The sequence below is a fragment of the Otolemur garnettii genome, unplaced genomic scaffold, assembly GCF_000181295.1.
Source record: "Otolemur garnettii isolate 467f Iridium unplaced genomic scaffold, OtoGar3 scaffold00019, whole genome shotgun sequence".
Taxonomy (NCBI): Eukaryota; Metazoa; Chordata; class Mammalia; order Primates; family Galagidae; genus Otolemur; species Otolemur garnettii.
The window spans coordinates 16,946,048-16,969,321 of record NW_003852414.1 but is presented as its reverse complement, the minus strand read 5'-3'; the positions used below and the strand labels follow the sequence as shown (position 1 = coordinate 16,969,321).

Here is a 23,274-nt window from a genome sequence, read left to right as displayed (position 1 = left end):
ACCCCTATTTTTTTCAGAGTTTTATATTCTCGGGTTTGCTAATGAACAGTTTTCTCATCCATGATCAACTATCATTCCTCAGTGCTGGCAGGGTGTCTACAGAAGTCTCTCTTGGACATTTCCAATTTGACCCCAACTTGGAAGCCAGATAAATGTGCCACGTTTATTTAGCCAACGTACCTTGAGTGCCAAGTACTGAAAAGAACAATGCTAAGCACAGTGAAGGAAGACAAAGACAAGGACGACTAGATCCTCGAGGGAGGTTTGGGGCTACCCAGTAGGGGACAAGGTAGGATGTGGCAGAAGCTCTCCTGGAAGGGACGGCATGTGAAGAGGGCACTGGAGGTTAGGCAGGCACAGAGGGAGGGAGATACTAATGCAGGTCTTTAGGTACAGGGACTAGCATGAACACAGATAGAAAAGCAAGTGGCGGAATTCTGCTCAAAGATAAGTTCATGATGGCTGCAAAAATAAGCTGGGATATGATTGCATAGGGTCCGTGAGTAAATCAGGTAAGGAGTCTACAGTTAAATTTAAAAACTGACTTTTTAGTAGAATGTTAGAGCAGGTAATATAAAAAGCAATAAGATACTAAAAAGACGTAGGTTCTCACAGGTAAAGGGGGCTGCAATTGAACCATGAAATCTATTTTTAATAGTGAGAAACTGGTTAAATACATTTACTGATTATCTATTGTATTCCTAAGAAGTCAGGTTGCTGGAGATTTGAATCCAAAAAGGTTGCTAGATTTAACAAATAAAAAAACTAGGATAGCCAGTCTGTTTCATATAATCAAAATTGTTTTACTATAAATGTATTCCAAATATTATACGCGCCATACTTATACTAAAAAAATGATTCACTGTTTATGTGAAATTCAAATTACGTGAGAGACTTACATTTTGACTAGCAACCTACTTCCAGCTAATTAAACATATTTTTGTAAGCAATAAAATTAGGAGAAAATAGCATCTCTGATCTTTTCTCAAATTAATTCTGATAAATCAAATACTTTTCAAATTTGTATAATACCCAGCCACTTAACTGCTATTCATACTTAATATGTATTGTAGTTTCAAAAAGACCTTCACATTCTCTGATTTTCTATGTATCATGCATTTGTCAATTTGCATTTATCTATACCTTGACTGGCTGTAATATTGATTTCTATTTACCAGAACAAACAAAAACAAACCAAACAAAATTACCCCACAAAAAAACAAGGAAACATCTGGGTTTCTGAATCACAAGAGTTCATACTTCTATCCCCATACTGTAAAATGAAGAAAATATTAAAATAAAAATCAAATAACCATACAAAACAACAAATGTACAACAGATAACAAAAATGAAGAGTATACAGATGCTGAGTCAGAGAAAAGACCAGGGGAAAACTGATCTACAGAAAAACACAGAAAACTTCAGTGCAAAATGCATGTAGTGGTATAAAATGAAGACAGATGGCAAGGAGATAGGAGAGAGACCTCAAAAGGATTTGAGGAGTTCACATTTTATTTTAAGTGCACAGGGAAGCCAGCCATAGAATAGTTTTAAATGGGAAAAAAAATGACCTGATTTAGTTTGAAAAATGCCACTTTAGTGATTGTGAAAGACAGAGAAGAATGTCAGTAGGGTGATCAGTTCTATTATAGTTCATTTCTATTCTCCTGTAGAAGCAAAAGATGCTTTTAGCTCTAAGCTGAAACAGAATGAAGTATGTGTATTTAGGACCTATAAGATCTGAATGATAAAATGCTAAATACTTTTTACTAAGGGAGGTAAAGAACAAACTAGAAGGGAAGACTTAATGTGGTAAAAAATACCCTTTCCTCAAAATAATCTATAAATTTAACGCAATCGATTCAACTCTTTTTTTTTATTAAGTCATTTGTACATAGATCATAAATACATTTATGCCTTTATGGGATTCAATGTGATTATTTGTACAAATTGGAGTGCTTACATCCTACTAATCAACATAGCCTTCACCTCAATTACTCAATTACAGGATTAAGACATTTGTGTTCTACACCTGATAGATCCAACTTGTACTTACAATATGCTCCATAGATGGAGCATACCCCCTACCACTCCCATTAAAAATGAAACACAACTATAGCCTAGGATGAAGGAGGGAAGGGGAGGGAAGGGGCGGGAAGGGGCGGGAAGGGGAAGGAAGGGGAAGGGAGGGGGTGGGTTAACTCTTAATAGATTTCTTCAACTTTGAAAAGCTAGAGTACAAGTTCAGTGGAAAGGTAAAAATGACGATTTCGAAAAAGTGCAGTATCAGAAAACATGCTAATAAATATCAAAGTATATTACAAAACTATGTAATAGTGTAGTTTTGGCTTAAGAACTCAGAAATAGATTAGTGGACTAAAAGTGTTTAAAAATGACTTATGTTAATATGGGAAATTTTCTTTTTTTGGCTAGGACATCAGGTGATTAAAAAATGTATATCCCTAACACATACCACTTGGAAATAAATAATCCAGACTTATTGAAAAAATTAAAAAAATAAAGCCCATAAAAGCATTTGAAAAAAAAGTAGAGAATATTGGTTTAATCTTGGGGTGGAATAAACAGAAAACTGATAGAAGGGGGGAAAAAAAACCAAAACTAAGCAGAAGCCATAACAGAAAAGATCAAATGATTTAACCTCATAAAAACGAAAGCCTTGGGTGTAATAAAAGACATCATTAACAAAGTTAACAAGACAGAAAAGGCTGGGAGAACATGCTTGCAACAAACATTTAATACACAAAGGGTTAAAAGGGAATTTACAAAGAGCTCCTAGAAACTGTGAATGAAGAAAACAAGTGCTCCTCCCTGACCTCCAACGTCAGAAGACGCTATTCCCAGAAGAAATACTAAAGGCTGACAAAACACTGAAAAGATGATCAAGCTCAGGCTCACCGGGCACCAGAAAAATGCGAGTTAAAATAGGTTATCACTTGTCAGTAAACTGACGAAATGTTAAAGACGGACAATTCTGAGCATCGGCCAGGATGCAGAAAAATGGTCACTCTCCCACATAGTCAGGAGCACAGGTTTATAATTTACCAGCTGGCAGAGCAAGTATGAGTATAGAAGAAAATTTGGCATTATTTATCAGAATGTCAAAGGTGTCCCTCACTGCATGGGCGAGGATTTCAATTCCTAAGGATACAGCAAAGAAAATGAAAACACACATACCCAACCCAAACTTGTACTTGAAGGCTCCTCACAGCATTGCTCAGAAACATGGACACTCCATGTGTCCATTAACTGGTCAACAAGCAAATGTGGTAAATCCATACAATGAAAGTCACCCAGAAAAGGGGTGGAAATACTGGTACAGGCTAAAACATGCTAAACTGTGAAAACAGTTCACATGCTAAACTGTGAAAACATTATGCTATGTAAAAAAAACAAAAAACCCCACAAAAGACCAAATATCATGCTATTCTATTTATAACAAATGGATCAGAACAGAAGAATCTACAAAAAGTAGATTAGTAGTTGCCGGAGCTGGACTGTAGGGAAGTAAGGAGTTACTGCTGATGGGAACAGGGTTTCTTCTGGGGTGATAAAAATATTTTTAAATTAACAGTAGTAATGGCCACACCAACTCTCAGAACATATTAAAAAATGGTAAATTATATATGTGAATTATACCTCAATAAATCTACTAGTAAAAAAACTTAGCAGATGACTAAATTTTTAATAAACATTCTACTTTTAGGCATCTATTCTATAAGAGTTCATAAATATATACAGAAAGTCTTATATACAAAAATATTTTAGCATTGTTTGTAACAGCCAAAAATGGAAAACTCTATTCACCATAAGTGAACTAAGGCAAAAGCCAGGCTAGGGAAACAATATGCTTCCTCACATACCATAGATCAAGCACTGGTATTCTGAATGAATGAAGGTGAGAAAAATGCCCCACTTATCTTTCTATGAACCTGCTTTGGCCTTTCCCAGGTAACACATAATATCCATTTTCTCTCTCAATGCCTGACTGGATTTTAAAACTACTAATTATATTCTTTCCTATGTTCTATGCCTCCTCGTGTGTTGTCAGAGCAGGAAATAAGGCCAATATACTTTGAATGAATGTACAAATTTTTAAGTTTAGGGGCTAAAAATGAATTCAATTTCAAATCAGCATTCATAACTATTAGAGAAAAATGCAAAAAATATACCCTATTTTCAAAATCATTACTTAGTTTTAATTTTTAAAGTATACTTAAAAAATACCCACGGCAAAACAATAGCTTTAAAAGGCAGTATTTCAAGAAATAAGAAAAGATAAATTTACCAACAAGCAAAACTTGGCTAATGAATTCTGTACAAGAAATAACAACTTCAATGGCAAGAAGAGCTTATGTGAGGCTAGGTGAAGGCTCTCGTTTGGAAGTAGGACAGGAATCAGAGAATTCAGAGAATGCACAGATGACTAGTAGCAAGTCAGAGCACAAAAGACTAGGTGGAAAGAGTTATGGTCAGAGCACACAGTAGGAAGTAGCAAGAACAGAGGCCAAGGGAATCAAAAGGCATCTAAACCCAAGTTCAGCAAGAACCAGATATTTCTTCCCTAATCATCTGACATAATATAAGATATCCCAGTGGCCAGCAACCACTGAGAGGAGAAAGATCATGGAGGGCAGAAGTTATCCTGGATGAGGGGGGGAGAGAATAAAACCACTGGGAGGAGAAAGATCACGGAGGGCAGAAGGCATCCTAGATTGAGGGGCGGGCTAGAATATAACCCTGCATGTTACTCAGGAGAGGAAGATACTTTTCACTGGCAGCACAAAGTTTCAGCTATCTATCAGAATAAGGATTCAAGAGTAAGATGAGGGTGGCACCTGTGGCTCAGTGTGTAGGGCACTGGCCCGATATCCTAAGGGTGGCGGGTTCAAATCCAGCCCTGGCCAAAGTGCAACAACAAAAAAAATAGCCGGGCATTCTGGCAGGTTCCTGTGTTCCCAGCTTCTTGGGAGGCTGAGGCAAGAGAATCGTCTAAGCCCAAGAGCTAGAGGTTGCTGTGAGCTGTGACACCACAGCACTCTACCAAGGGCAACATAGTGAGACTAAGTCTCTAGAAAAAAAGATGAACCCAATTTCAAAAAGCAGAGCAAGATAACTTACATAATTTTTCAGTCTGTGACTTTCACCATTTAAACTTTGACCTTTACCAGAAATCAACAAAACTAGGTTCTCCCTCTAACTGTAACACAAAGTGAATAATTTTAAGACCTAACGTAGGAAGTGAATTCTTAAATTCCTTACATAGTGAACACACTGGTTGTGTTCCAGTGCTTTTTAATTCTGAAGTTCCATAATTCTACTGAGTTTAAAAATGTTATACCCTTTCATGTTTGCTATTTTTATACATATTTTTAAATTTGAGAAAAATTCAAATGAAAAATCAAGAATTTCCTAAATGGAGGAGCAAAAAGTGGTAGCCATTATTTTCTCAGTCATATTTGCTCTGTCATTTGGTGACCGTTTTATCTAATTATAAATTAGAAGAAATTAGAGAATAAATTGGCCTGTGAACTAAAGGAACTTCAGTAAGAGGTACACAGTAAGTACTCAACAGAAGCTGAATGAGTAAAATGAATTTAGACTGACCCAGATTTAAACTGGGGAAAGGAAACTTTATTCCGTTTTTAATCAGCTCTCCTTAGATAAATGGATCAGACAAAACAAATTGATTTCAAAGTTCCCGGAAACATATGAAGTTACAGAAAAGAAGCAACCGAGACCAGAAATAAAAGTAATAGTGGAGGGGCTGGTAATTTAAAGTTTCAACTGACATTAAATTGTCCAGCATTTTGAATGAAATTATGCACACTGAAAGCAATATAGAAAAAACTACTAGTAGGTAGCGTCTGTGGCTCAAAGAAGTAGGGCGCCAACCCCATATGCTGGAGGTGGCAGATTCAAACCCAGCCCCGGCCACAAACTGCCAAAAAAAAAAAAACCTACTAGATTATCAAAGCAAATTATTTCAAATCATAATACTTTTTAATTCTTCTCAAATTTTAAGCAAAGACTGCAGCAGTGTCTCTGTATAAGTATGTGCTATGTTTACATATACTAAGAGATCTATGTATTACTTTTTCTAAAAAAGTTCGTCCTACATCCCAACTTTATTCCAGACAGAGTGAGAATAAATGGCTTAATAACCGACTAAATAAAGTCACACACTTTGGATTTGAATTCAAGGTTGCCTGGCTCCAAAAATCTATGCTCTTAAGTTTTTTTTTAATTTCTCTCTCTCTCTCTCTTTATTGTTGGGGATTCACTGAGGATACACAGAATCAGGTTACATTGATTGCTTTTGTTAGATAAGGCCCCTCTTATAATTTGGAGAAACAAGAATCCCATGTACTCAATTCTGATATGAGGACGATTATGCCCTTCATGTTAAGAATGCATTGGAAACTATAAAGAATTCTTCTACTGGAAAGCATTAATCAACCCCTGAGTAATGTAGGGCCATCAAGTAGATGAATAACCACCAACTACACTTTATTGACATATTAATCATCATAGAGATAAACACAACAAACAATGTACTCACTCATTCCTGAGCATTCTCTGTCACCGTCCCAGACGTTAGAAACAGCATGTCCCGTCAGTAGGAGGTTAATTAAACTTTGGCTTTTAAAATTAAATTAAAAAGCAATTATAACATAATTATACAAGTTTCAAATAAAATAATTCCCATGGAAAATATGAATTAATGATTTTTACATTAAATTATGTTAAGAAACAAAGTTAGGGAAACTTAATACACTCAGCCTTGCTAAATAAATGTATCATCACAATAGTGCCTGTGGCACATATTCACATACATTTTAACAATTTTACATAAGATCTAACACTTAAATGGATAAAAAATTAATGATACTTAGACTTTTAATTGCTAACAATCATCTTTTCAAATATATAATTATTAATCATTAATATTTTGTCTTTGATGATAGATACATGAGGCAGAAAGGTCTTAATAATGACTCACGTATTAGAGTGAGTTAACTATCACTGTTTCATTGGCTTTGACACAAATATAAAAACTTTGTGGAGCGAGCTAAGTTCCCACCTTTGGAGCACAATGTAGGGTACATGGCACATCTCCTGGGTAAAGGAGTCAACTACAACTCAGACTTTGGACTTTACTTCACAAACACAAATAATGTAACCTAATGGTATGTACCTTTGCATAACCCCCCCCCCCAAATACATATATACACACACACATATATTCATATAATAACTATAAAAGGCTTGAGAGGAAGGGTAGTACTAGGAGAAAATGGAGAATTTTTTTTCATCCTAAGCAGAAAAATACATATAAATTGGTTAGGACACACTTATTTCTAAGACAAAGGAGCACATTTCATCTATTAAAAAATTTCATAACTGAAACAAAGCAGAATTTGTTAAAATACCTCTCCATTGTTACCTGAAAATATTTGACACAATAAATACAATATATGCATAAACCAAAGCTGGAATTAACATTTCACAGCTAAAGCAAACAATCAATCATAAAACACAAGACCGCTCACATCTATACTTCATGCTGTCAACACTATTGACAAGCAAAATCACCTGACTCAGCCAAATTCCCAGTTCCCACACAGTCACAGTCCACATAAGGGGATGATAGATTTCAATTACCTGCCATGTCCATACACAGGATCTATCAAAGGTTCACTTGCATCTTCAATTTCATTTTTTATGTTTTCAATGCCCTAGAGAAATCGAGAATTTCAACTGGCTTATTTTAAAAGTAGTGAAAATTATGGCAGCTTGAAAACTGAACAGTTTGTACTATAAATTAATAAAATACATTTAAGTAACTTTTTATCCAAAGAATTATCCAGATTTTAAGTGGGGGTACCTCTGAGATGATAATTGCAAAAAGTAGTTCTTCAAAAATCTTTTTTTTTTTTAAAATGGTGCCTACATAAAAAACACAAATGAGTAAAAAGATCTAATGTTGGTTAAGGAGAAAATTATTTAATGTAAAAGTTAACATTAATTAAACTTTAGGCTAAATCAAAATCTAACATACCTAATAAAGCAATTGATTTTTTTTTCGTGTCATGTAAAAAACATACTAGACATCATGCATACAGGTACTGACAGATAAAAATTTAAATGCACAAAAGATATAATTGACAAATAAAATGGAAAGTTTGCTTTCTTACAAATATTAGTAATTAAATGTGTGCTGACAAAATGAAATATAATTAGGAGGATAGGAACCTTCTTATTTTCTTGACAACCAATTCCCTGATAGTTTTTAATCCTCCAAAAGGACATCCAACTTCCAAAAGTTCCTAGATACTGGATAAGCACAAAAAGACCTGAGTATTTTAATCTCATCAACCCCCAAATGACAAAGATAACCTGCCATTCTTTGTGCTATGACCCTACTGTAACCCTTGGTTCTAACACATAGGCCATTTCTGCCATGACTAAAGATTAAACAGAACTTTAATCAACAATCACAATGTTAAATTACTGCCTAAATATTGTAGAGGGAAGCAAAAAAGGATGGAATCTGGCACTTGTCATCATTGTGAATGACAACACAGAGCAGACAAATGACAACTCACTAGGGAGGGACAGAGTATCACAGCCAAGGAAGAACGACCAGCGTGGTAATACACTGGCGGAAAAGAGTAAGAGACAAAGGAGGTATCAAATGTTTCGGGCATCAAAACCCGGGGAAATAATCAACTGTCAGGGGCTCACAAAAGTCCTCTCATCTTCAGATACCACCATTATTGCTACTGCCAACCTCTGCATAACTACCACCTACTTTGGGTCCTTTTTCTTATCTGTTTAGATTTATTTCTCTCACTGTTTACTCATCTAAATATGTTCCCCTTCTCTTTCATTCCCCCGTCACTTATTAGTTTCGGTTTCACCTATTTTGATACCCACTTTTCAGTTTTCTTGACTTTGGTCTTATATTCCATATACTACCTCCCTCCATCGCAACTCTTATCCCAATTTAAAGCATCTTATCAACAAAAAGATCTTGCTATTCCCTTGTTTAACACTTTTACTGTGTTCTAATTTTGAGCAGATGAAGTCTCGAGGGTTCTGAGTTGTGCGCAGTGTGAAGGAACTATTCTGAGCTTGCTTTAGGTAAGTGCCTTGTCCCCTCTCCCGCAACTGCCCACCAAGTGTATTATGCTGCACTGCTTTACACAGCTCCCCAAACCTGCGTCACGTCCCCAGTCTCTTACGCTTTCATACTTGCTGTGCCCACTGCTTAGACAATTTCCCTATGCTTTTCCATAGAGAAAACTTTCACTTTTGCTTCAAGTCCTTACATCAAATGGCCCCTATTTCCCTGGTTCCACCAGTAAACTCAGGCACACCTTCTACTTCCTCACCATGCTTGTAATGTAGAGACAAAACACCAAACAAAACAAACAAACAAAAAAACACTGCCATAATGGATTTACTATAGCTTTTCTCTCTCTCTTTTTTTTTTTTACAAACAATAAATGGAAACCATTTAAAAAAGTGCATTTTATATTACAAGTACAAACTCTAGCATAAAGTCAGTGTTCAATAAACATTTGCCAAGTGAGGGAAGTTTGTTTTTAGATGTGGTAGATGTAGCAGGATATGAACTGAGACTAAGAGATTAGTAAAGATACGAGATCGACTTTTGGGGGAAAGGTTAGGTCTGGAAGTGTATATACTGCCATCAGCCCCATAAAGCTAAGCTGAGAGAATGGAATATCTATAAAAGAAAAGGCATAAAGGACCCAGGCAATAAAACTTCTGAGATATACAAAATTAGAGGGGGAGAGAAAAGAAAAGGAGATAACAGGTCAAAGAGGAAACTAAGCTATCAAAGAAAGTAAAACAAAAGAATCATGAGACATTATAGGAGGAAAACTAGCATAGGGATTTATCAGAAAAATCAAGAAAGGGGTTGGGGACACAGAGGTGCTTCTAGAAGGGGTAAAGGAGCCCAGTACTAGACAGTACTAGGATCAAAGGACATAAACTTCAGAAGAACAATATTTCATAATTAAAGCATTACTGACAACCTCTGTAGTCCAGAAGAACAGAGGTGAAAGCAAGTTTGAAAGTGTGTAAGTAATAAGTGAGTCACTGGAGAGGAAACAAGTTAATTTCTTATTATCACCATAAAAGATCCTTATTCTGAGATTCAGAAACAGCATGAGGCATAAAATTACTCATCAAAGCAGGAAAAACAGCACTAAACTAAGCTAATAAAAGTCAGAAGCAGCATCTTAAACAAACCTTTGTCAGTAGCACAGAATATAGAAAAAGTAATACTCCAAATTTGTTTCCCCACATTGAATATTGGTCCAAGACGGCATCTTTTAATTCTGATAAACTTCTGAATGATCTTTTTCTAAGGGAAAAAAAGAATCATGCATTGGTATTATGATGAGATCGACTACATATAAATGGGAAATTTTTTCTGCTTTCTTATAAAACATACAAACAGGAAACCTTTATAAGTTTCTCAAAATTTCAAATGCAAATTTAGCCATTAAAAGCAAAACAGATTTCTAACAACTACCACTGTATATAACTTATATCACTAAGATAGAATGCCTACTTAGCAGGGAACCTCTTCATCTCTTAAGTAAACTGACATTAATAAATTCTTGAATAATATAAATTTATTTTAAGAATAGAGCAGCCCTCTTGTAAGAGGGATTAAGAACAAAGAAAACTTCATTTTTTTTAAAGCCTGGGAATTATTTCACAAATTTCTGAATGCTAAAGGCTAAGTTAGACATTTGTGGCTTCTTTAAAAAAAAATTTAATGTTAAATTTCAAACCAAATGCCACCTATAAGTCTATCAACATAGCCATCCTTACCTTTTATTTTGTAATGAAAAATTTCAATGCTTTAATGAAAATTTAAGCACTCCATTAAAAAAAAAAATCACAGAAAGGATTTTCAGCAAGTAAAAATTCTAACATTTAGCCCAGTACAAATTTTTATATCCATTCGGGACAGAGAAACATTAAAAGAAAATGATTTTTTTTTTTTTTTTTACTGTGATAATGAAAAAGCTTTAAATGTTTTTTTTTTAAAGTGTATTTGAGTAGTTAATTAGGAATAAGAATAATTTAAGTATACATTTACAAATTATTCTTTTTTTTTTTAATTTGAAGGCAAATGAATCTTCAAGCCATGGATTCAAAATTAATGTTTAAGTAGCGCAGTACTGTACAAAACTTAGGAACCTTTCCATAGTATGAACAGACTTTAAATGGCAATGTGTCCACAAGGTAAGTATTTTAAATGTTCCGATGTTACTTACTGAATTAATGCATGAAATCGCTCAAAGCCAAGCTCTTCGACAGCCAAGGCAGCTATACATAAAAGACACTTTTCAGCACTACACATGGCAAATAAATGACACAAGATACACACAGCAGGCTGTAAATACTTTCAAGCAATCAAAACCTTCCCTATTTCCTTACTCCCTTATAATTCTCAGTTTATGTTCAACTTTACGACAATACAAATTTATGTTGCAACATCTTAATTACCAACATTACAACTAAAATGGATATGATACTGAGAATGTCCAAGGGTGATTCAATAATAAAACATTTTTCAATTCACTTATGTTAGGATAGTTTATAAAATGTAAGAATTATTCATAATCAGTACGTCACACATCATTATAATGTGTCTTGCACTTTGAAATAAGCTTTCGGTTTATAGATCTAGTGAAATCATCATAATCCTCTTCTTTATAACTTAAAATCTTTAGATTTAATGCTTAATTATCAAATGTTTATAAATAGGCATAACACTTTGAAACTACACAGGTTCAATGACAGTTTTAAGTTTGTTTCCTCATTTATTGGTGTAACTGTTAAGAAATTTTCAGTAACTTAGATTGTTTATTAATATAGTACAATTTACTATAGTCAATTTAAAAAATCAAAAGGAATCAAGGAAAGAATTTCAATCAAAGATAATATTTAGTGAACACTAAGTACTGGACCCTTTACAAAATGCTATATAAGTCTTACTTCATCCAATGTTCAAAACCACCCCTTTAACTCTATTTCACATAAATGGAAAGAAATTGAGGCCCAGAGAAAAAAATACTCCCAAGAGCGCACATTATAGAACAGAGTGGAAACCTGAAGCCAGAGAGTCTTGGCTCCAAGAAGATCAAGTCTTTAAAGATATCACATATGAATTGTGAATCAAAATGCCTACTTTAACTTGTTACACGTGAACAATTTCACATACACTTTATAACAAATTTTAGCACTTTCAAATATAAATTTTCACTAATGAGTTAAGGAAATTGATTCATGATAAATTCAAAATTAAAAATATTTATAATTTAAAATGTCACACTATGCTAGCTTTTCAAAGCCCAATCTTCAAGGGTTTCAAATTACTTTTTAAAATCTTTAGACATCCACATGAATGAATTTAAATCTCTTTTGGTTTATGTAGGAAACAAACTGAAATTGAACCCGAGTATTCACTTTGCAAACAAGTGTGCATTACCAACAAGCCGAACTATACACACCACACAAGCCAATGAAGTTGATGTTTGTACGGAAGGCCGTATTAACAAGCGGGGAAAATGCTTCACATTTAAAATTTCAAGCTAAAAATAAATTCTGCCTAATCTTTTCTAAGCTGTATGAACTGTTCTGTACTGTTGATTATCTAGCAATTTTACTGGGGAAACTACTAAAGGGGACATCAAGATAATAATTGAGAGAAAAGAGGCAAGCAAAATAAAAAGCTTAGCAGGCAGGGATGGTGGAAAAATATAAAACACAAGGAAAAGAACATAGCTGGGAATAAAGGGAAGAACAGGTAAGATACATTGTTATATAGAATAAAATGTTTAATAAGTTCATTCTAAGTTAAATCTAAGTTAAATTCTCAAATTTTCAGTTAACAAGAGTCTTCAAATGTACACAATATTAAAAAGAGCTAACACGTGGTTTTATTTCATGTCAACTTTAAAAATGAAATACAAACTAAACAGGAAAATTATTAAAACATATTGTTTGGAGAGAAATTCCATGTAATATGCTCGTCTAAGTTATGTACTGCAGTATCAAACTTAATGCATTATGAGGCAATGTCACCTATCAGGACAGAGACGTACAGCATATTCTTTAGCCAACACACAGTGTACTTTGTATTAGTATTGTGATACTAATAAAAAATAAAAAGAGCTTGCATGTTAATATAGAGGACTGGCTTTAGGTATATATTCCTTAACACACCTATAAAATAGTTCAACTATTCCTCTCTCTAAATGTTCATGTCCTAATTAAAACTATTAAGAATGCTTACATGCAAACCAGTAAAACCTGGAAAATATTTTAAAGCCTGTTTTAATGACGTTTTGCACTATCATCCTTGTGAATATTTTCCACTTCAAACGTCATTATCAAGTCCTAAAAATATGTTAAATTCTGTTTGATAGGTCTAAAAAGGAAACATCATTCAACTGTTTAAATTTCAAAAAGTATTCCTTGCAAATGTACTGCTATTCAAATTGCCAGGTTTAAGAGGCAGGAGAAAAAAGACACTGACAACACAGGGACATTTTAGCCCAGGAGGCAACAGTGCCTTATCCATAGATAATTCCATATAGAAAGTAAAATGCATCCAATCACAAGCAATGTACTTTCTCGAAATGTACTTTCTCGAAATCAGGTGTGTAATTTCTTCAAAAACAATTTCTGTAGAGATGACAGTTAATGGAATGTGTTGTAGATGGAATAAGTCACTTAATACAAGCATTTGGGATTACCAATTACAAAAACCACCAACTAGCAAGATTACTTCTGAAAAGCAAACCAGAAAAGTAACTTTATCTAGCTTCCATACCAGCAGCTGTCTCCATTTCACTAGTTGACTCTGGTGGTTTTTAGTTGCATTACAAAAGAATTTTCAAAGTTTAAAGACCACAGAACATACAACTTTAATGAATAATGAGAATAACTATTACTTATTTTAAAGGCCAAAATCTTCACACAAAACATGAAAAACCTCAGGCATCATTAAAGCTACCTTAAAATAAATATAGAAAAAGCTTAGGAGGAAAAGCAAGGAATAGGTAGTAAAGGAAAATGTCCCCATTTTTGCTCGAGGAAGCAACTAAAGATAAATTTTGGAATTGTTCTCATGGTAAAAAAATCTTTCTTCTATACCAAAGAAAATATTACTGTGTCTGAAACTAAAGTATACAAAAATATGTTCTTTCAACTTTCTAAATCAGAGTTCTAAAGCTCCAAAGAGATTATCAAGCAGAACGACAACAATTTTAAAAGCTTAAGAGATACGTTTCTTTTTCTTTGTAAAAAAATCTCCTAGTCATTAAAATAATTAAAAGGGAAATAAAAAAATTAAAGGCAATTAAGGCTCGGTAATTAAGCTTAAGCTAGAAAAAAGATGTATCATGAAAATTTAAAATAGTTTTTCTTCAAATTTTTCAATAGTTTGATTAAAACAAAGTTATAAGAAAATACTTCAGGAAATAAAAATGTATCTTACAAGACTGTTCCACTTGGCAACTAGACTCTGCAGGACTCCCAGAAATACTAGCAGCTTCCTCAGTTGTCTTTCCTCTTAACCATGAAACCAAGCAGTAGGATCCAGAGTTGTCACAACAAGCACTTTCTAAAACAGCACATAAGGTATGACAAAGGAGTTCCTTCTGCTCTTCCTCTAAAAATAACCAAAGTATAAGTTATAATGGATTTCTCTGAAAAAAAAAATCCTGTCATGAATAAAAATAATTAGAATGTGTTAATTTGATAAAAATCAAACATGTTAAGAATGAGAAAAAAATCTAAACACATTTTAAATTATATTTTAGAAAAAACGTGCTTGTGGATTAAAATACCACCACTTTAAATAAAGCCATCAGTTAGAAAAGAAACCCTGGAAAAAATTCAGTATTAAGCATTATGAGAAAAAAGATGCTACTTGGAATACCCTGACACTGATCGTCCTCTTCTTAAGCTGCAAAGACAGCATTTAGGCCACTGATGGTTCCTTTACTGCAGAACTGAGAATAATGGAAAGGCCAGCTGAGACCTCTAATTTTTTCCCCCTCTTCTAAATTGACCTAATGTCTTTGATCACTCTGTTCCACAGTGATAAGAATCATGAAATAACACAATGTCAGCATATATAATAATACAATGCATTACATTAGCAGAGACCATAGTGTTTATGCTGCATAATAGGTGGGTCAGTACGAAAATTTTGAGACAGACTGTTCTGTGGTCCATTATTTCACTTCCAAGAACCACAGCTGACAGCGTCCTTTCTGATTTACTTTTACACATTTCAACTTGGCTTGGCTTATCGGTGATGCTGGGAGGGTTCCATTTGTTTCTGTCTGCATGGATTTTACATTTCTGGATTTTTGTGTATCTCAAAACTTTTGTAATGACCCATGTAGAGCTCTGGACATTAGAATTTTATAGCAAATGGCACAAATGCTCAGATCATCTCTTCCTGAACTACGTAGCTGCCCTCTGCTTCTCCAACAAGATTAGTGTCAAGAAGTACCACTTTCTGAAACTTTCTAATGAAGGGGTAAGACGAGCACGCGTTCTTCACAAAACTTTCTAATACAAGGTGGTTTCTGTTTCTCCTAATGGATTAGCGGTTCTCTGAGGACAGTGCCATTCACTTTATCACCACAGCACTTAGGACATTTATGACAACTCCTTACAAACTTTATCAAAGTAAATGTAATTCTATGTAAGAACTGTTATACATTTTATTAATAGAAAGTTCATGCTAATAATAGTATCTCTTGAATAGTTTCTTCTGTACTAAAATTTATTTTGCATTTCACCTATCCATTAAAAAATATGGCAGATACCTTAGCTCTTATATTTAAAATCATTAGTAGGGTCTATGGTCATGGTTTGGAATATAAACTATTATGTCCTCACTTTAAAAACTGTGAATTATTATATTTTACCCTATTCTAGAAGTCATTGTGAAGTTCACATGAAATTATCTAAGGAAAAATCTTTGTAAGCTGTCAAGTAGAATCCAAATGTTTCCTTTACTTAATTTCATGTGAACTTCACAGTGACTTCTAAAATAGGGTAGGATATATTATAATTCCCAGTTTTTAAAATGAGGGCTTATATTCCAAAGCAATGTATTCTGACTTCTAGAATAGGATAGGATATATCATAATTCCCAGTTTTTAAAATGATAGCTTGTATCCCACACCAACTATAATAATCCTGAGTGCTTACTCAGAGCTAACTAAAAAAGGGAAGCACACATGATTATTCTTTATGGTATGCTATCATCTAACAGTTCCGGGAAATGCACCACTTTTTAGCAAGTGGCCAAAGGTTTTTCCCTTTGTTATATTATCCTGAATTATTAAATCTCTTCGAGAGAAGCCAAATTCGGAAATAGATATTTTAAAATTTAGAGTTACAGTGTATGAAGCATTCTGAAATATTTTAAACAGAAGCCGGGGGGGGGGGATCCATTGATTCTTTATTCTCTTAAAAAGATTTTTTTTATTAATTTTATTTTTTACAGGTGAGGTCCTGCTCTTATCATTCAGGCTGGAGTTCATTGATGCAATCATAGCTCACGGCAGTCTCAAACTCCTGGGCTCAAATGACCCTCCCACCTCAGCCTCCCTAGTAGCTGGGACTGCAGATGTGTGCCACCATGCTCAGCTTGGACAGATAATTTTAATTAAACTACTGCCAATGAATGCCATGCAGATGTTCTTTAACTACAGTGAAAATTTTAAAAGGCAGTTGTCATACCTGAACAATCCCGCCAAGATGACTTCTCAGAAGAAAACAGGAGCTTCTTCAAAAGAAATGCCTTTATACAATTAAAACAATAATTAGTAAAATGCACTATAAACATAAATCATTCTTTAAGATGGGAAAAACTAATTTGTACCTTCCCATCCTTTGCATAATTCTACAAAAACTTTAAACGGCTTCCTTTCAAATGCAACGTGAACTGTGTGTATAATTATTTACTTAGAATATAGTAACAAACCTGATTCTACATTCATACAATTCTTCTCCCACAATATATATTTTCTGACAAGGAGAAGAACTGACCGAATAGACACATAACTGGAAATCAGAGAAACTCACTGCTCCATTCACAAAATGAAAACCCTAGCGAACAGGAACAAATCTTTCTCTTAGCTTCCTTGGGGTAAAAGAAATAGAAATACAAAAGTGGTTCTGTTCTCTTAGCTCTCATCTGTGACACAAGAATAACACCATTAGGGTCATCGATTTATTATCAGCAGCGCTTAACTTCCTGGTTTAACTCAAAAAGCTATAGGATTCAAAAGAAAGACAATGATATATAAACTTTCCTTTAAGTCGGTCATCTGCATATTACATTGGTGATTTCACAGAAAGCAGGTCAGTGTAGGACAGTGAGAAGTGTCTCCTTCGCAAACTGTAGTTCAATGATACTTTCGTCCTAGTAACCTGACTTGTTGGTTTGAAATTTAGATTCTTGGGCTCCACCCATTTCATCTGAATCTCAAAGGCAGATCCAAGAAAAACAGTTTACTGTGATATTCTCACTCACGTATGTTTGAAAGCATTAGAGTACAGATGAAGTGGAATGCCTTTATGATAAATTAAGAACACTGCTTTTATTCAGACAAGCCTACTTTGGAATCTTAGTTCCACTATGACTAACTAAAAATAACAGTACAAACTCCACAAAGTTACAGAGAGGAGAATATGAGACAATCTATGGATTGTGCTTAGCACGGTACTTGGCCCTAATAAGCAGTCAACTGAAAACGTTTTTGAGTTAAACAAGGAAGTTAAGAGCTCCATACTTTTTAACCAGTAAGTAATATTCTATTGTATTTACATAGAAATATAATCTATAGATAAAATAATTAAATGCTTCTGATTCTTCTCCAAAATAAACACCATAAAATGGAGCAGTATAACTAGGTACAACATTTTGGAAGTAAGGTGGTGTCATCCACTATTTCACAACTAATACAACCACGGTTTAATATTTTGATGTATTTCCTTAAGGTCCTTATTCTACGTCTATTTTTAACTTTATAACAAGTAAAAGGCATAATAATGGGCATGTGCTTATGATCTCTGTTTCTCTCTTTTTTTCTTTTTGAGACAGGAGTCTCCTGTTGTCCCACTCAGTACAGCGCTGTGGCATCACAGCTCACAGCAACCTCAAACTCTTGGGCTCAAGAGATTCTCTTGCCTCAGCCTCCCAAGTAGCTGGGACTACAGGCACCCACCACAATTCTCAGCTAGTTTTAGAGACTGTGTCTTGCTCTTGCTCAGGCTGATCTCCAACCTGTGAGCTCAGGCAATGCACCTGGCACAGCCTCCCAAAGTGCTGGGTTTACAGGAGTGAGCCACTGCACCCTGCCCAGTTTTTCCCTTTTTCAACAGAATACATAGCCATATTTTTTTATGACCATAATTCTTAATCACTACTTGTCAAGTTATTTACCAAAATTTACTTAACTATTATTTCAAGTTTAAATTATACGATTATGCATTTTTTATACTATTTTGCATTTTTTGCTACTTTAAATATATGAGCATCTTGTTAAATGCAACTTTTTCCATATTAAGGATTATTTCTTTAAAGAGTCATGGAAGTACAATTAATGCATCAAAGAATCTGCATGATTATAGTTCCAATTATAATGTAAAATGTATAATGAAATTGGGCATTTCATATTTTTGTGCTGTAGAGTATAATTCACCTGTTCTGATTGTATACTTACGCCCATTTCCCCACTGGAGTCTTAGTGTTTTTCTAAGTAATTTGCTCAAGTACATTTATAACATGGAGAATATCTCTTTGCTGCTCAATATTCACTGCCAATATTTTTGACTTTGGAAGTCATCGTTTTTCTAAGAGGGTTGAGAATCCATTAATATTTAGTTTTCCCATAGTTAAATATTATTCCAAGAATACATATTATATATAAGACTTCATTTCCTCCATAGATTACCAGTCATATTGATGGCATTTATGAAACCTCACTTTATTTCATGTTGTATGTTACCAGGTCTGCGATTATATCATCTGTATGGTTCCATTGTGACTTTTTCTGGCATAGCGTCATGTTCTAATTTTTATAGATTAAAAAAGTGTTACTGCCCAGACTTACTCATTTCTCTCATCACTATTAACTTAGTGTTGACTTTTAAAGTGAAGTATTAAGATAAAAATTTCTCTTATTATTAAAAAATATTTTTATTAAATCATAACTGTGTACATTTATGGGGTACAGTATGCTGATTTTTGTATGTGACTCAAACTAAATTACTACCTCAAAAGTACATAAGGGTATGTTCAGGATTTTGAGCATTACAATTGTCCTTTATTATTAATACACAGCAATCACCCTACTTAAAAAAGTGACTATTTTTGAACAATTATTTTTGAAACATACTGTATTTTAGAAAATAGGAAGCTCCAATGGTATACCCTGCAATTCACTACATTTATAGAACTTTAATAAAAACTCTACTACTACTGACAAGAGTGGCATCTTTATAGAATCTAATGTACAGATATACAGAACCAAGAATTTTCAAATTCAGACATTGTTCCTACTGGTAATCAAAATTTGCCTCTGTTACTCAGTACAATTACAGTACTTACTAATTTATAGTTAAATTTCAGTCTTTATATTTTATAACTCCAAGGCAAGATTCAGACATTCAAATTTTTCACGTTCAAAAATAAGTCCACTAAAAAAAAAGTTCGCCAAAAAAAGATCAACTTTACTTTTTACAGAAATAAAATAATGACCTACAAAGAATACGTTTTGTAATCAACCACGAAAGGAGGTTTTATTCCTTTAGAGAAAACATCTTGAATAATGTAAATGTATGGAGCATAAGGTTTGAGAGACAAATTTACTCTGCAGCTGATAGTTCAGGAATGCATTCTTTATGCCCGATAAATAATAAATATCACATTAAATATGTATTTTCAAAACATGACCAAACAAAAATGAATTACAGCTAATCCTTTATAACAGTTTTAAAGTTACTGTCATTCACGGACATTGTCAGCCTTACAGTAAATTGAAAATTTAATTCTTGGCTTTAGCAATGTAATAGTTTATAGCAAATTAGCCTCTGAAATTCAAACAATGTAACACATAAAGAAAAGGCACTCAGATAAACCCTATCTTTTATGCAAAAAGAAAATCTTTGATTTTTGAAATTCTGTTTGAAATACGTTGCTACCATTTTTATCTAAAAAGGCCAAAGCTACTGCCTAAAATAGTATAAATGCCACCTTATTTTTTTAAATTTTAAAGTTCTAGGCCATGAAAATATTAACTCGTCAACATTTTAGAAAATAATTTTTATAGACAGAACAAATGAAACAATTCAAAATCACTACGATTGTACCTAGAGCGAGCATAAAATGTCACTACTTAATAAGATCTTTGTATTAGAGAAGATGTTAAGATCAGTAATTCCTAATTTTCGGGAAGTCAGGGAACACCTAATATTTTTCCTTGGAAATAGAGAATGTCCAAAGGCTACTGTTGTGCAGCTCAGTGTTCTAAATTCATTTTTATTTTGGTATTTATAGCAATTTGCAGGAGCAAAAGTTACGAGTTAACTGATCATGTTTCACGATTATGGACGTATAAAGTACAGACATCAGAAAACAAAAAGTATGAACAGTTTCAACACGTCCCTTCTGAGGAGTGGGTAAAGGAGCCCATGTTACCTGGACAGGTGCGATCACGGCACAGGGGCCACCTTCAAACTGTTCTAATGCAGATCCCTCCGATTCACTGAACACAAATCCTAAAATTGAAAGTAGTAGAGATTACAAATCTAATTCAAGTAGTAGCTAAAAGAATTTCTCATATACTTTGCTTTGAGAAAGATCACTATGGCAATAGCAAAATACCTGCAAGCTATCACGTTCCATGGATGTTAAGTTTGGAGGAAATCAAGAAAACTTTTAAAAAATACTATGGAACCTATGCCCCCTCCCATGCACAGAAGTGTGTACACACACAAGCACAATTTTGTGCCCAGGGACCCCTCAAAGGAGATAAAGTGCAGTGAAAGCATGCTAAATCTGACTTTTAATTAAATCAATTTGTTCTCATCAACTGGATTCAAACAATTTTGAGGACTCTTTCCATATAGTATCATTTCAATCTCTGAGTCAAATTCTATAAGCTAAAAATTAAATATCATACATGGTAAATGTGCTGATATCGTCTCCATCTTAATTTAGATACTATAAACCAACAATGACAACAGCCAGGCGATGTTCTTGAGAGGGTCCTGACCCAGGAGACAGGAGAGTCCTGGTCTAGGCTTTAGGATCTGTGCTCTTTTTATTCTATACAGCCTCCCTGGGTAATCTCATTTACACCTAGGATTTCCATACTAGTTACAACCAAGCAATTCTCAAATTCAGCCCAGCGTGGAGTGCCAGACTTCAGTCCTGAATAATCTGGATTCCACCTAGATCTGCTTCATCCTTTGTCACTCTCCCTCTTCAGACCCCACGCACGCTGAGCTTCCTTCAGGCCCTACGAATATCCCATTTTCCCTCTGCTTTCTTACTCTTTGCACATCATGGTCCTTCTGCCTACGACACTTGCCAACCATTTCTTGGAACAACTCTGACTTACCCTTTAGGGTAACCTAAAGTTTCACCCTAAGACCAAGTCCCCTTGGTTCAAGGCTCTGCCTCCATCTCTACCCCACCTCTTGTCCACCTTACAGTTCAAACCACCCTCAGGTCTCACCTGGAATGCTATTAAGCATTTCCAACCAGACCTCCCTTCCTCCTTCCCAACTTGCATCTCTTTCAAGAGTCGCCAGAAGAGTATTTTAGAAATGGAAATCAGATTTTGTCACAGCCTGCTTAAAACATTTCACTGCAATTAGAATAAAACCAAAACTCTGTTTGATGACCTAAAAGACAATATATGTCTGTCAATCTAAATGACCCTCAGTTCACTCTCGCCATTATCCACAGTGACTTTAGGTCTCCCTGTGGGGCTTGGATGCCGGCTGCTCTGACAGTATCAAGCCCTCTTTCTCCTCCTCTCTTCATCCAACTAAATCCTTTGGATTCCTCAGTACTCAGGTTAGGTATTAACTCATCAGAGAGCTATTCTAAGTGGCCTCTCCCTATCATCCCACAGCACAACTAGCCTTTATGATGCTCTGTATGTAATTACTGTCTACTTGTTGACTCTCTGCCTTGCCTTAGGTAAGGTGCCTATTTTACTGACCACTGTTTTCCCACAGTAGGTGACACAGCTATCGCTCAAGTAATGCTTGCTCCTTGAAGCTTTGGCAGAGAAGATAATGGCGGGTGTTTGTTTCTAGGAATGTCAAGGTCAGTTTCAAAAATGTGAGATAACATATAGAAGTGGGAGATGCTGGTCTGGTGCTTAGGGCAGGAGTGAGGCTAAGAGATAGCAATTTGAATCATCCTAAACACAACACCTTGACTGAGTTAAAGCATGCAGAACAAAAACAATGAAGTAGGAAGCATTAAGTAGACAGACAAAGAGTAGGAAGGTTAAGAGAGAAATAGATTAACTGAGGTCCTAGAAAGGCAAAATCAGAAGCAAAGAACAGTCAACTGCTGCAAAGGCTGCTGAATAAAGACCTAAGTTAAAACACTGGATTAAGTATGTCATCGCCAATACTAGGAAAATAAAAAAAAAAAAAAATTAGAATGCTGAGGAGAGTAGCCAAATTTTAAAGCATTAAAGTATAATTCAGATAGAAAAAGAAAAAGCAGTGTACAGTTGGCCCCCTGTACCTGTGAGTTCTGCATTTGTGGATTCAACCAGTTGCGGGCAGAAAATATACAGGGAAAAAAATAGTTGGGTCTGGATTTCCTTCCTTGTCATTTTTCCCTAAATAACGCAGTAAATAACACAGTAAACAACCCAGCATTTACATCACATTTGGTATCGCAGGTAACCTGGAGATGACTTTCCTACACAGAGGATGTGTGTAGGTTATCTGCAAATACCGTTCCCTTTTTGTTAGGGACTTTAGCATCACAATATCTGAGGCTTGGAATCAGCAGGTGGTCCTCAAACCAAAGCCCCTGGGGTAACAGACAGACAACTGTATTACTCAATAGGTTTGGCAGAAGGGAAAAAAAAAGAATCGTTTTTGTGCATGGAAGGGCTTGAGTTTAAAAAAAAAAAA

General features: G+C 34.7%; 1 protein-coding gene across 7 annotated transcripts in view; it reads right to left on the bottom strand.

The window, feature by feature from the left end:
- Nucleotides 1-23,274, bottom strand: part of MINDY3 (MINDY lysine 48 deubiquitinase 3) — a 73,996-nt gene that overhangs the window by 41,951 nt on the left and 8,771 nt on the right. For 3 of the 7 annotated variants that reach the window (XR_002772470.1, XM_003786790.2, XM_023511335.1), the window contains exons 2-8: nt 20,804-20,883; nt 16,840-16,900; nt 14,573-14,746; nt 11,343-11,394; nt 10,303-10,417; nt 7,684-7,757; nt 6,581-6,660 (exon numbers count right to left, since the gene is read on the bottom strand). Coding sequence is in view for 6 of the 7 variants with exons in the window: in XM_003786790.2 (XP_003786838.1) it covers nt 6,581-6,660; nt 7,684-7,757; nt 10,303-10,417; nt 11,343-11,394; nt 14,573-14,746; nt 16,840-16,900; nt 20,804-20,883 (636 nt within the window). In the remaining variant the exon portion in view is untranslated. Of the gene's footprint in view, nt 1-6,580; nt 6,661-7,683; nt 7,758-10,302; nt 10,418-10,660; nt 10,665-11,342; nt 11,395-14,572; nt 14,747-16,839; nt 16,901-20,803; nt 20,884-23,274 lie in introns of those variants that run through there. The other 4 variants (XM_023511337.1, XM_023511336.1, XM_023511339.1 and 1 more) reach the window with 4 other exon arrangements.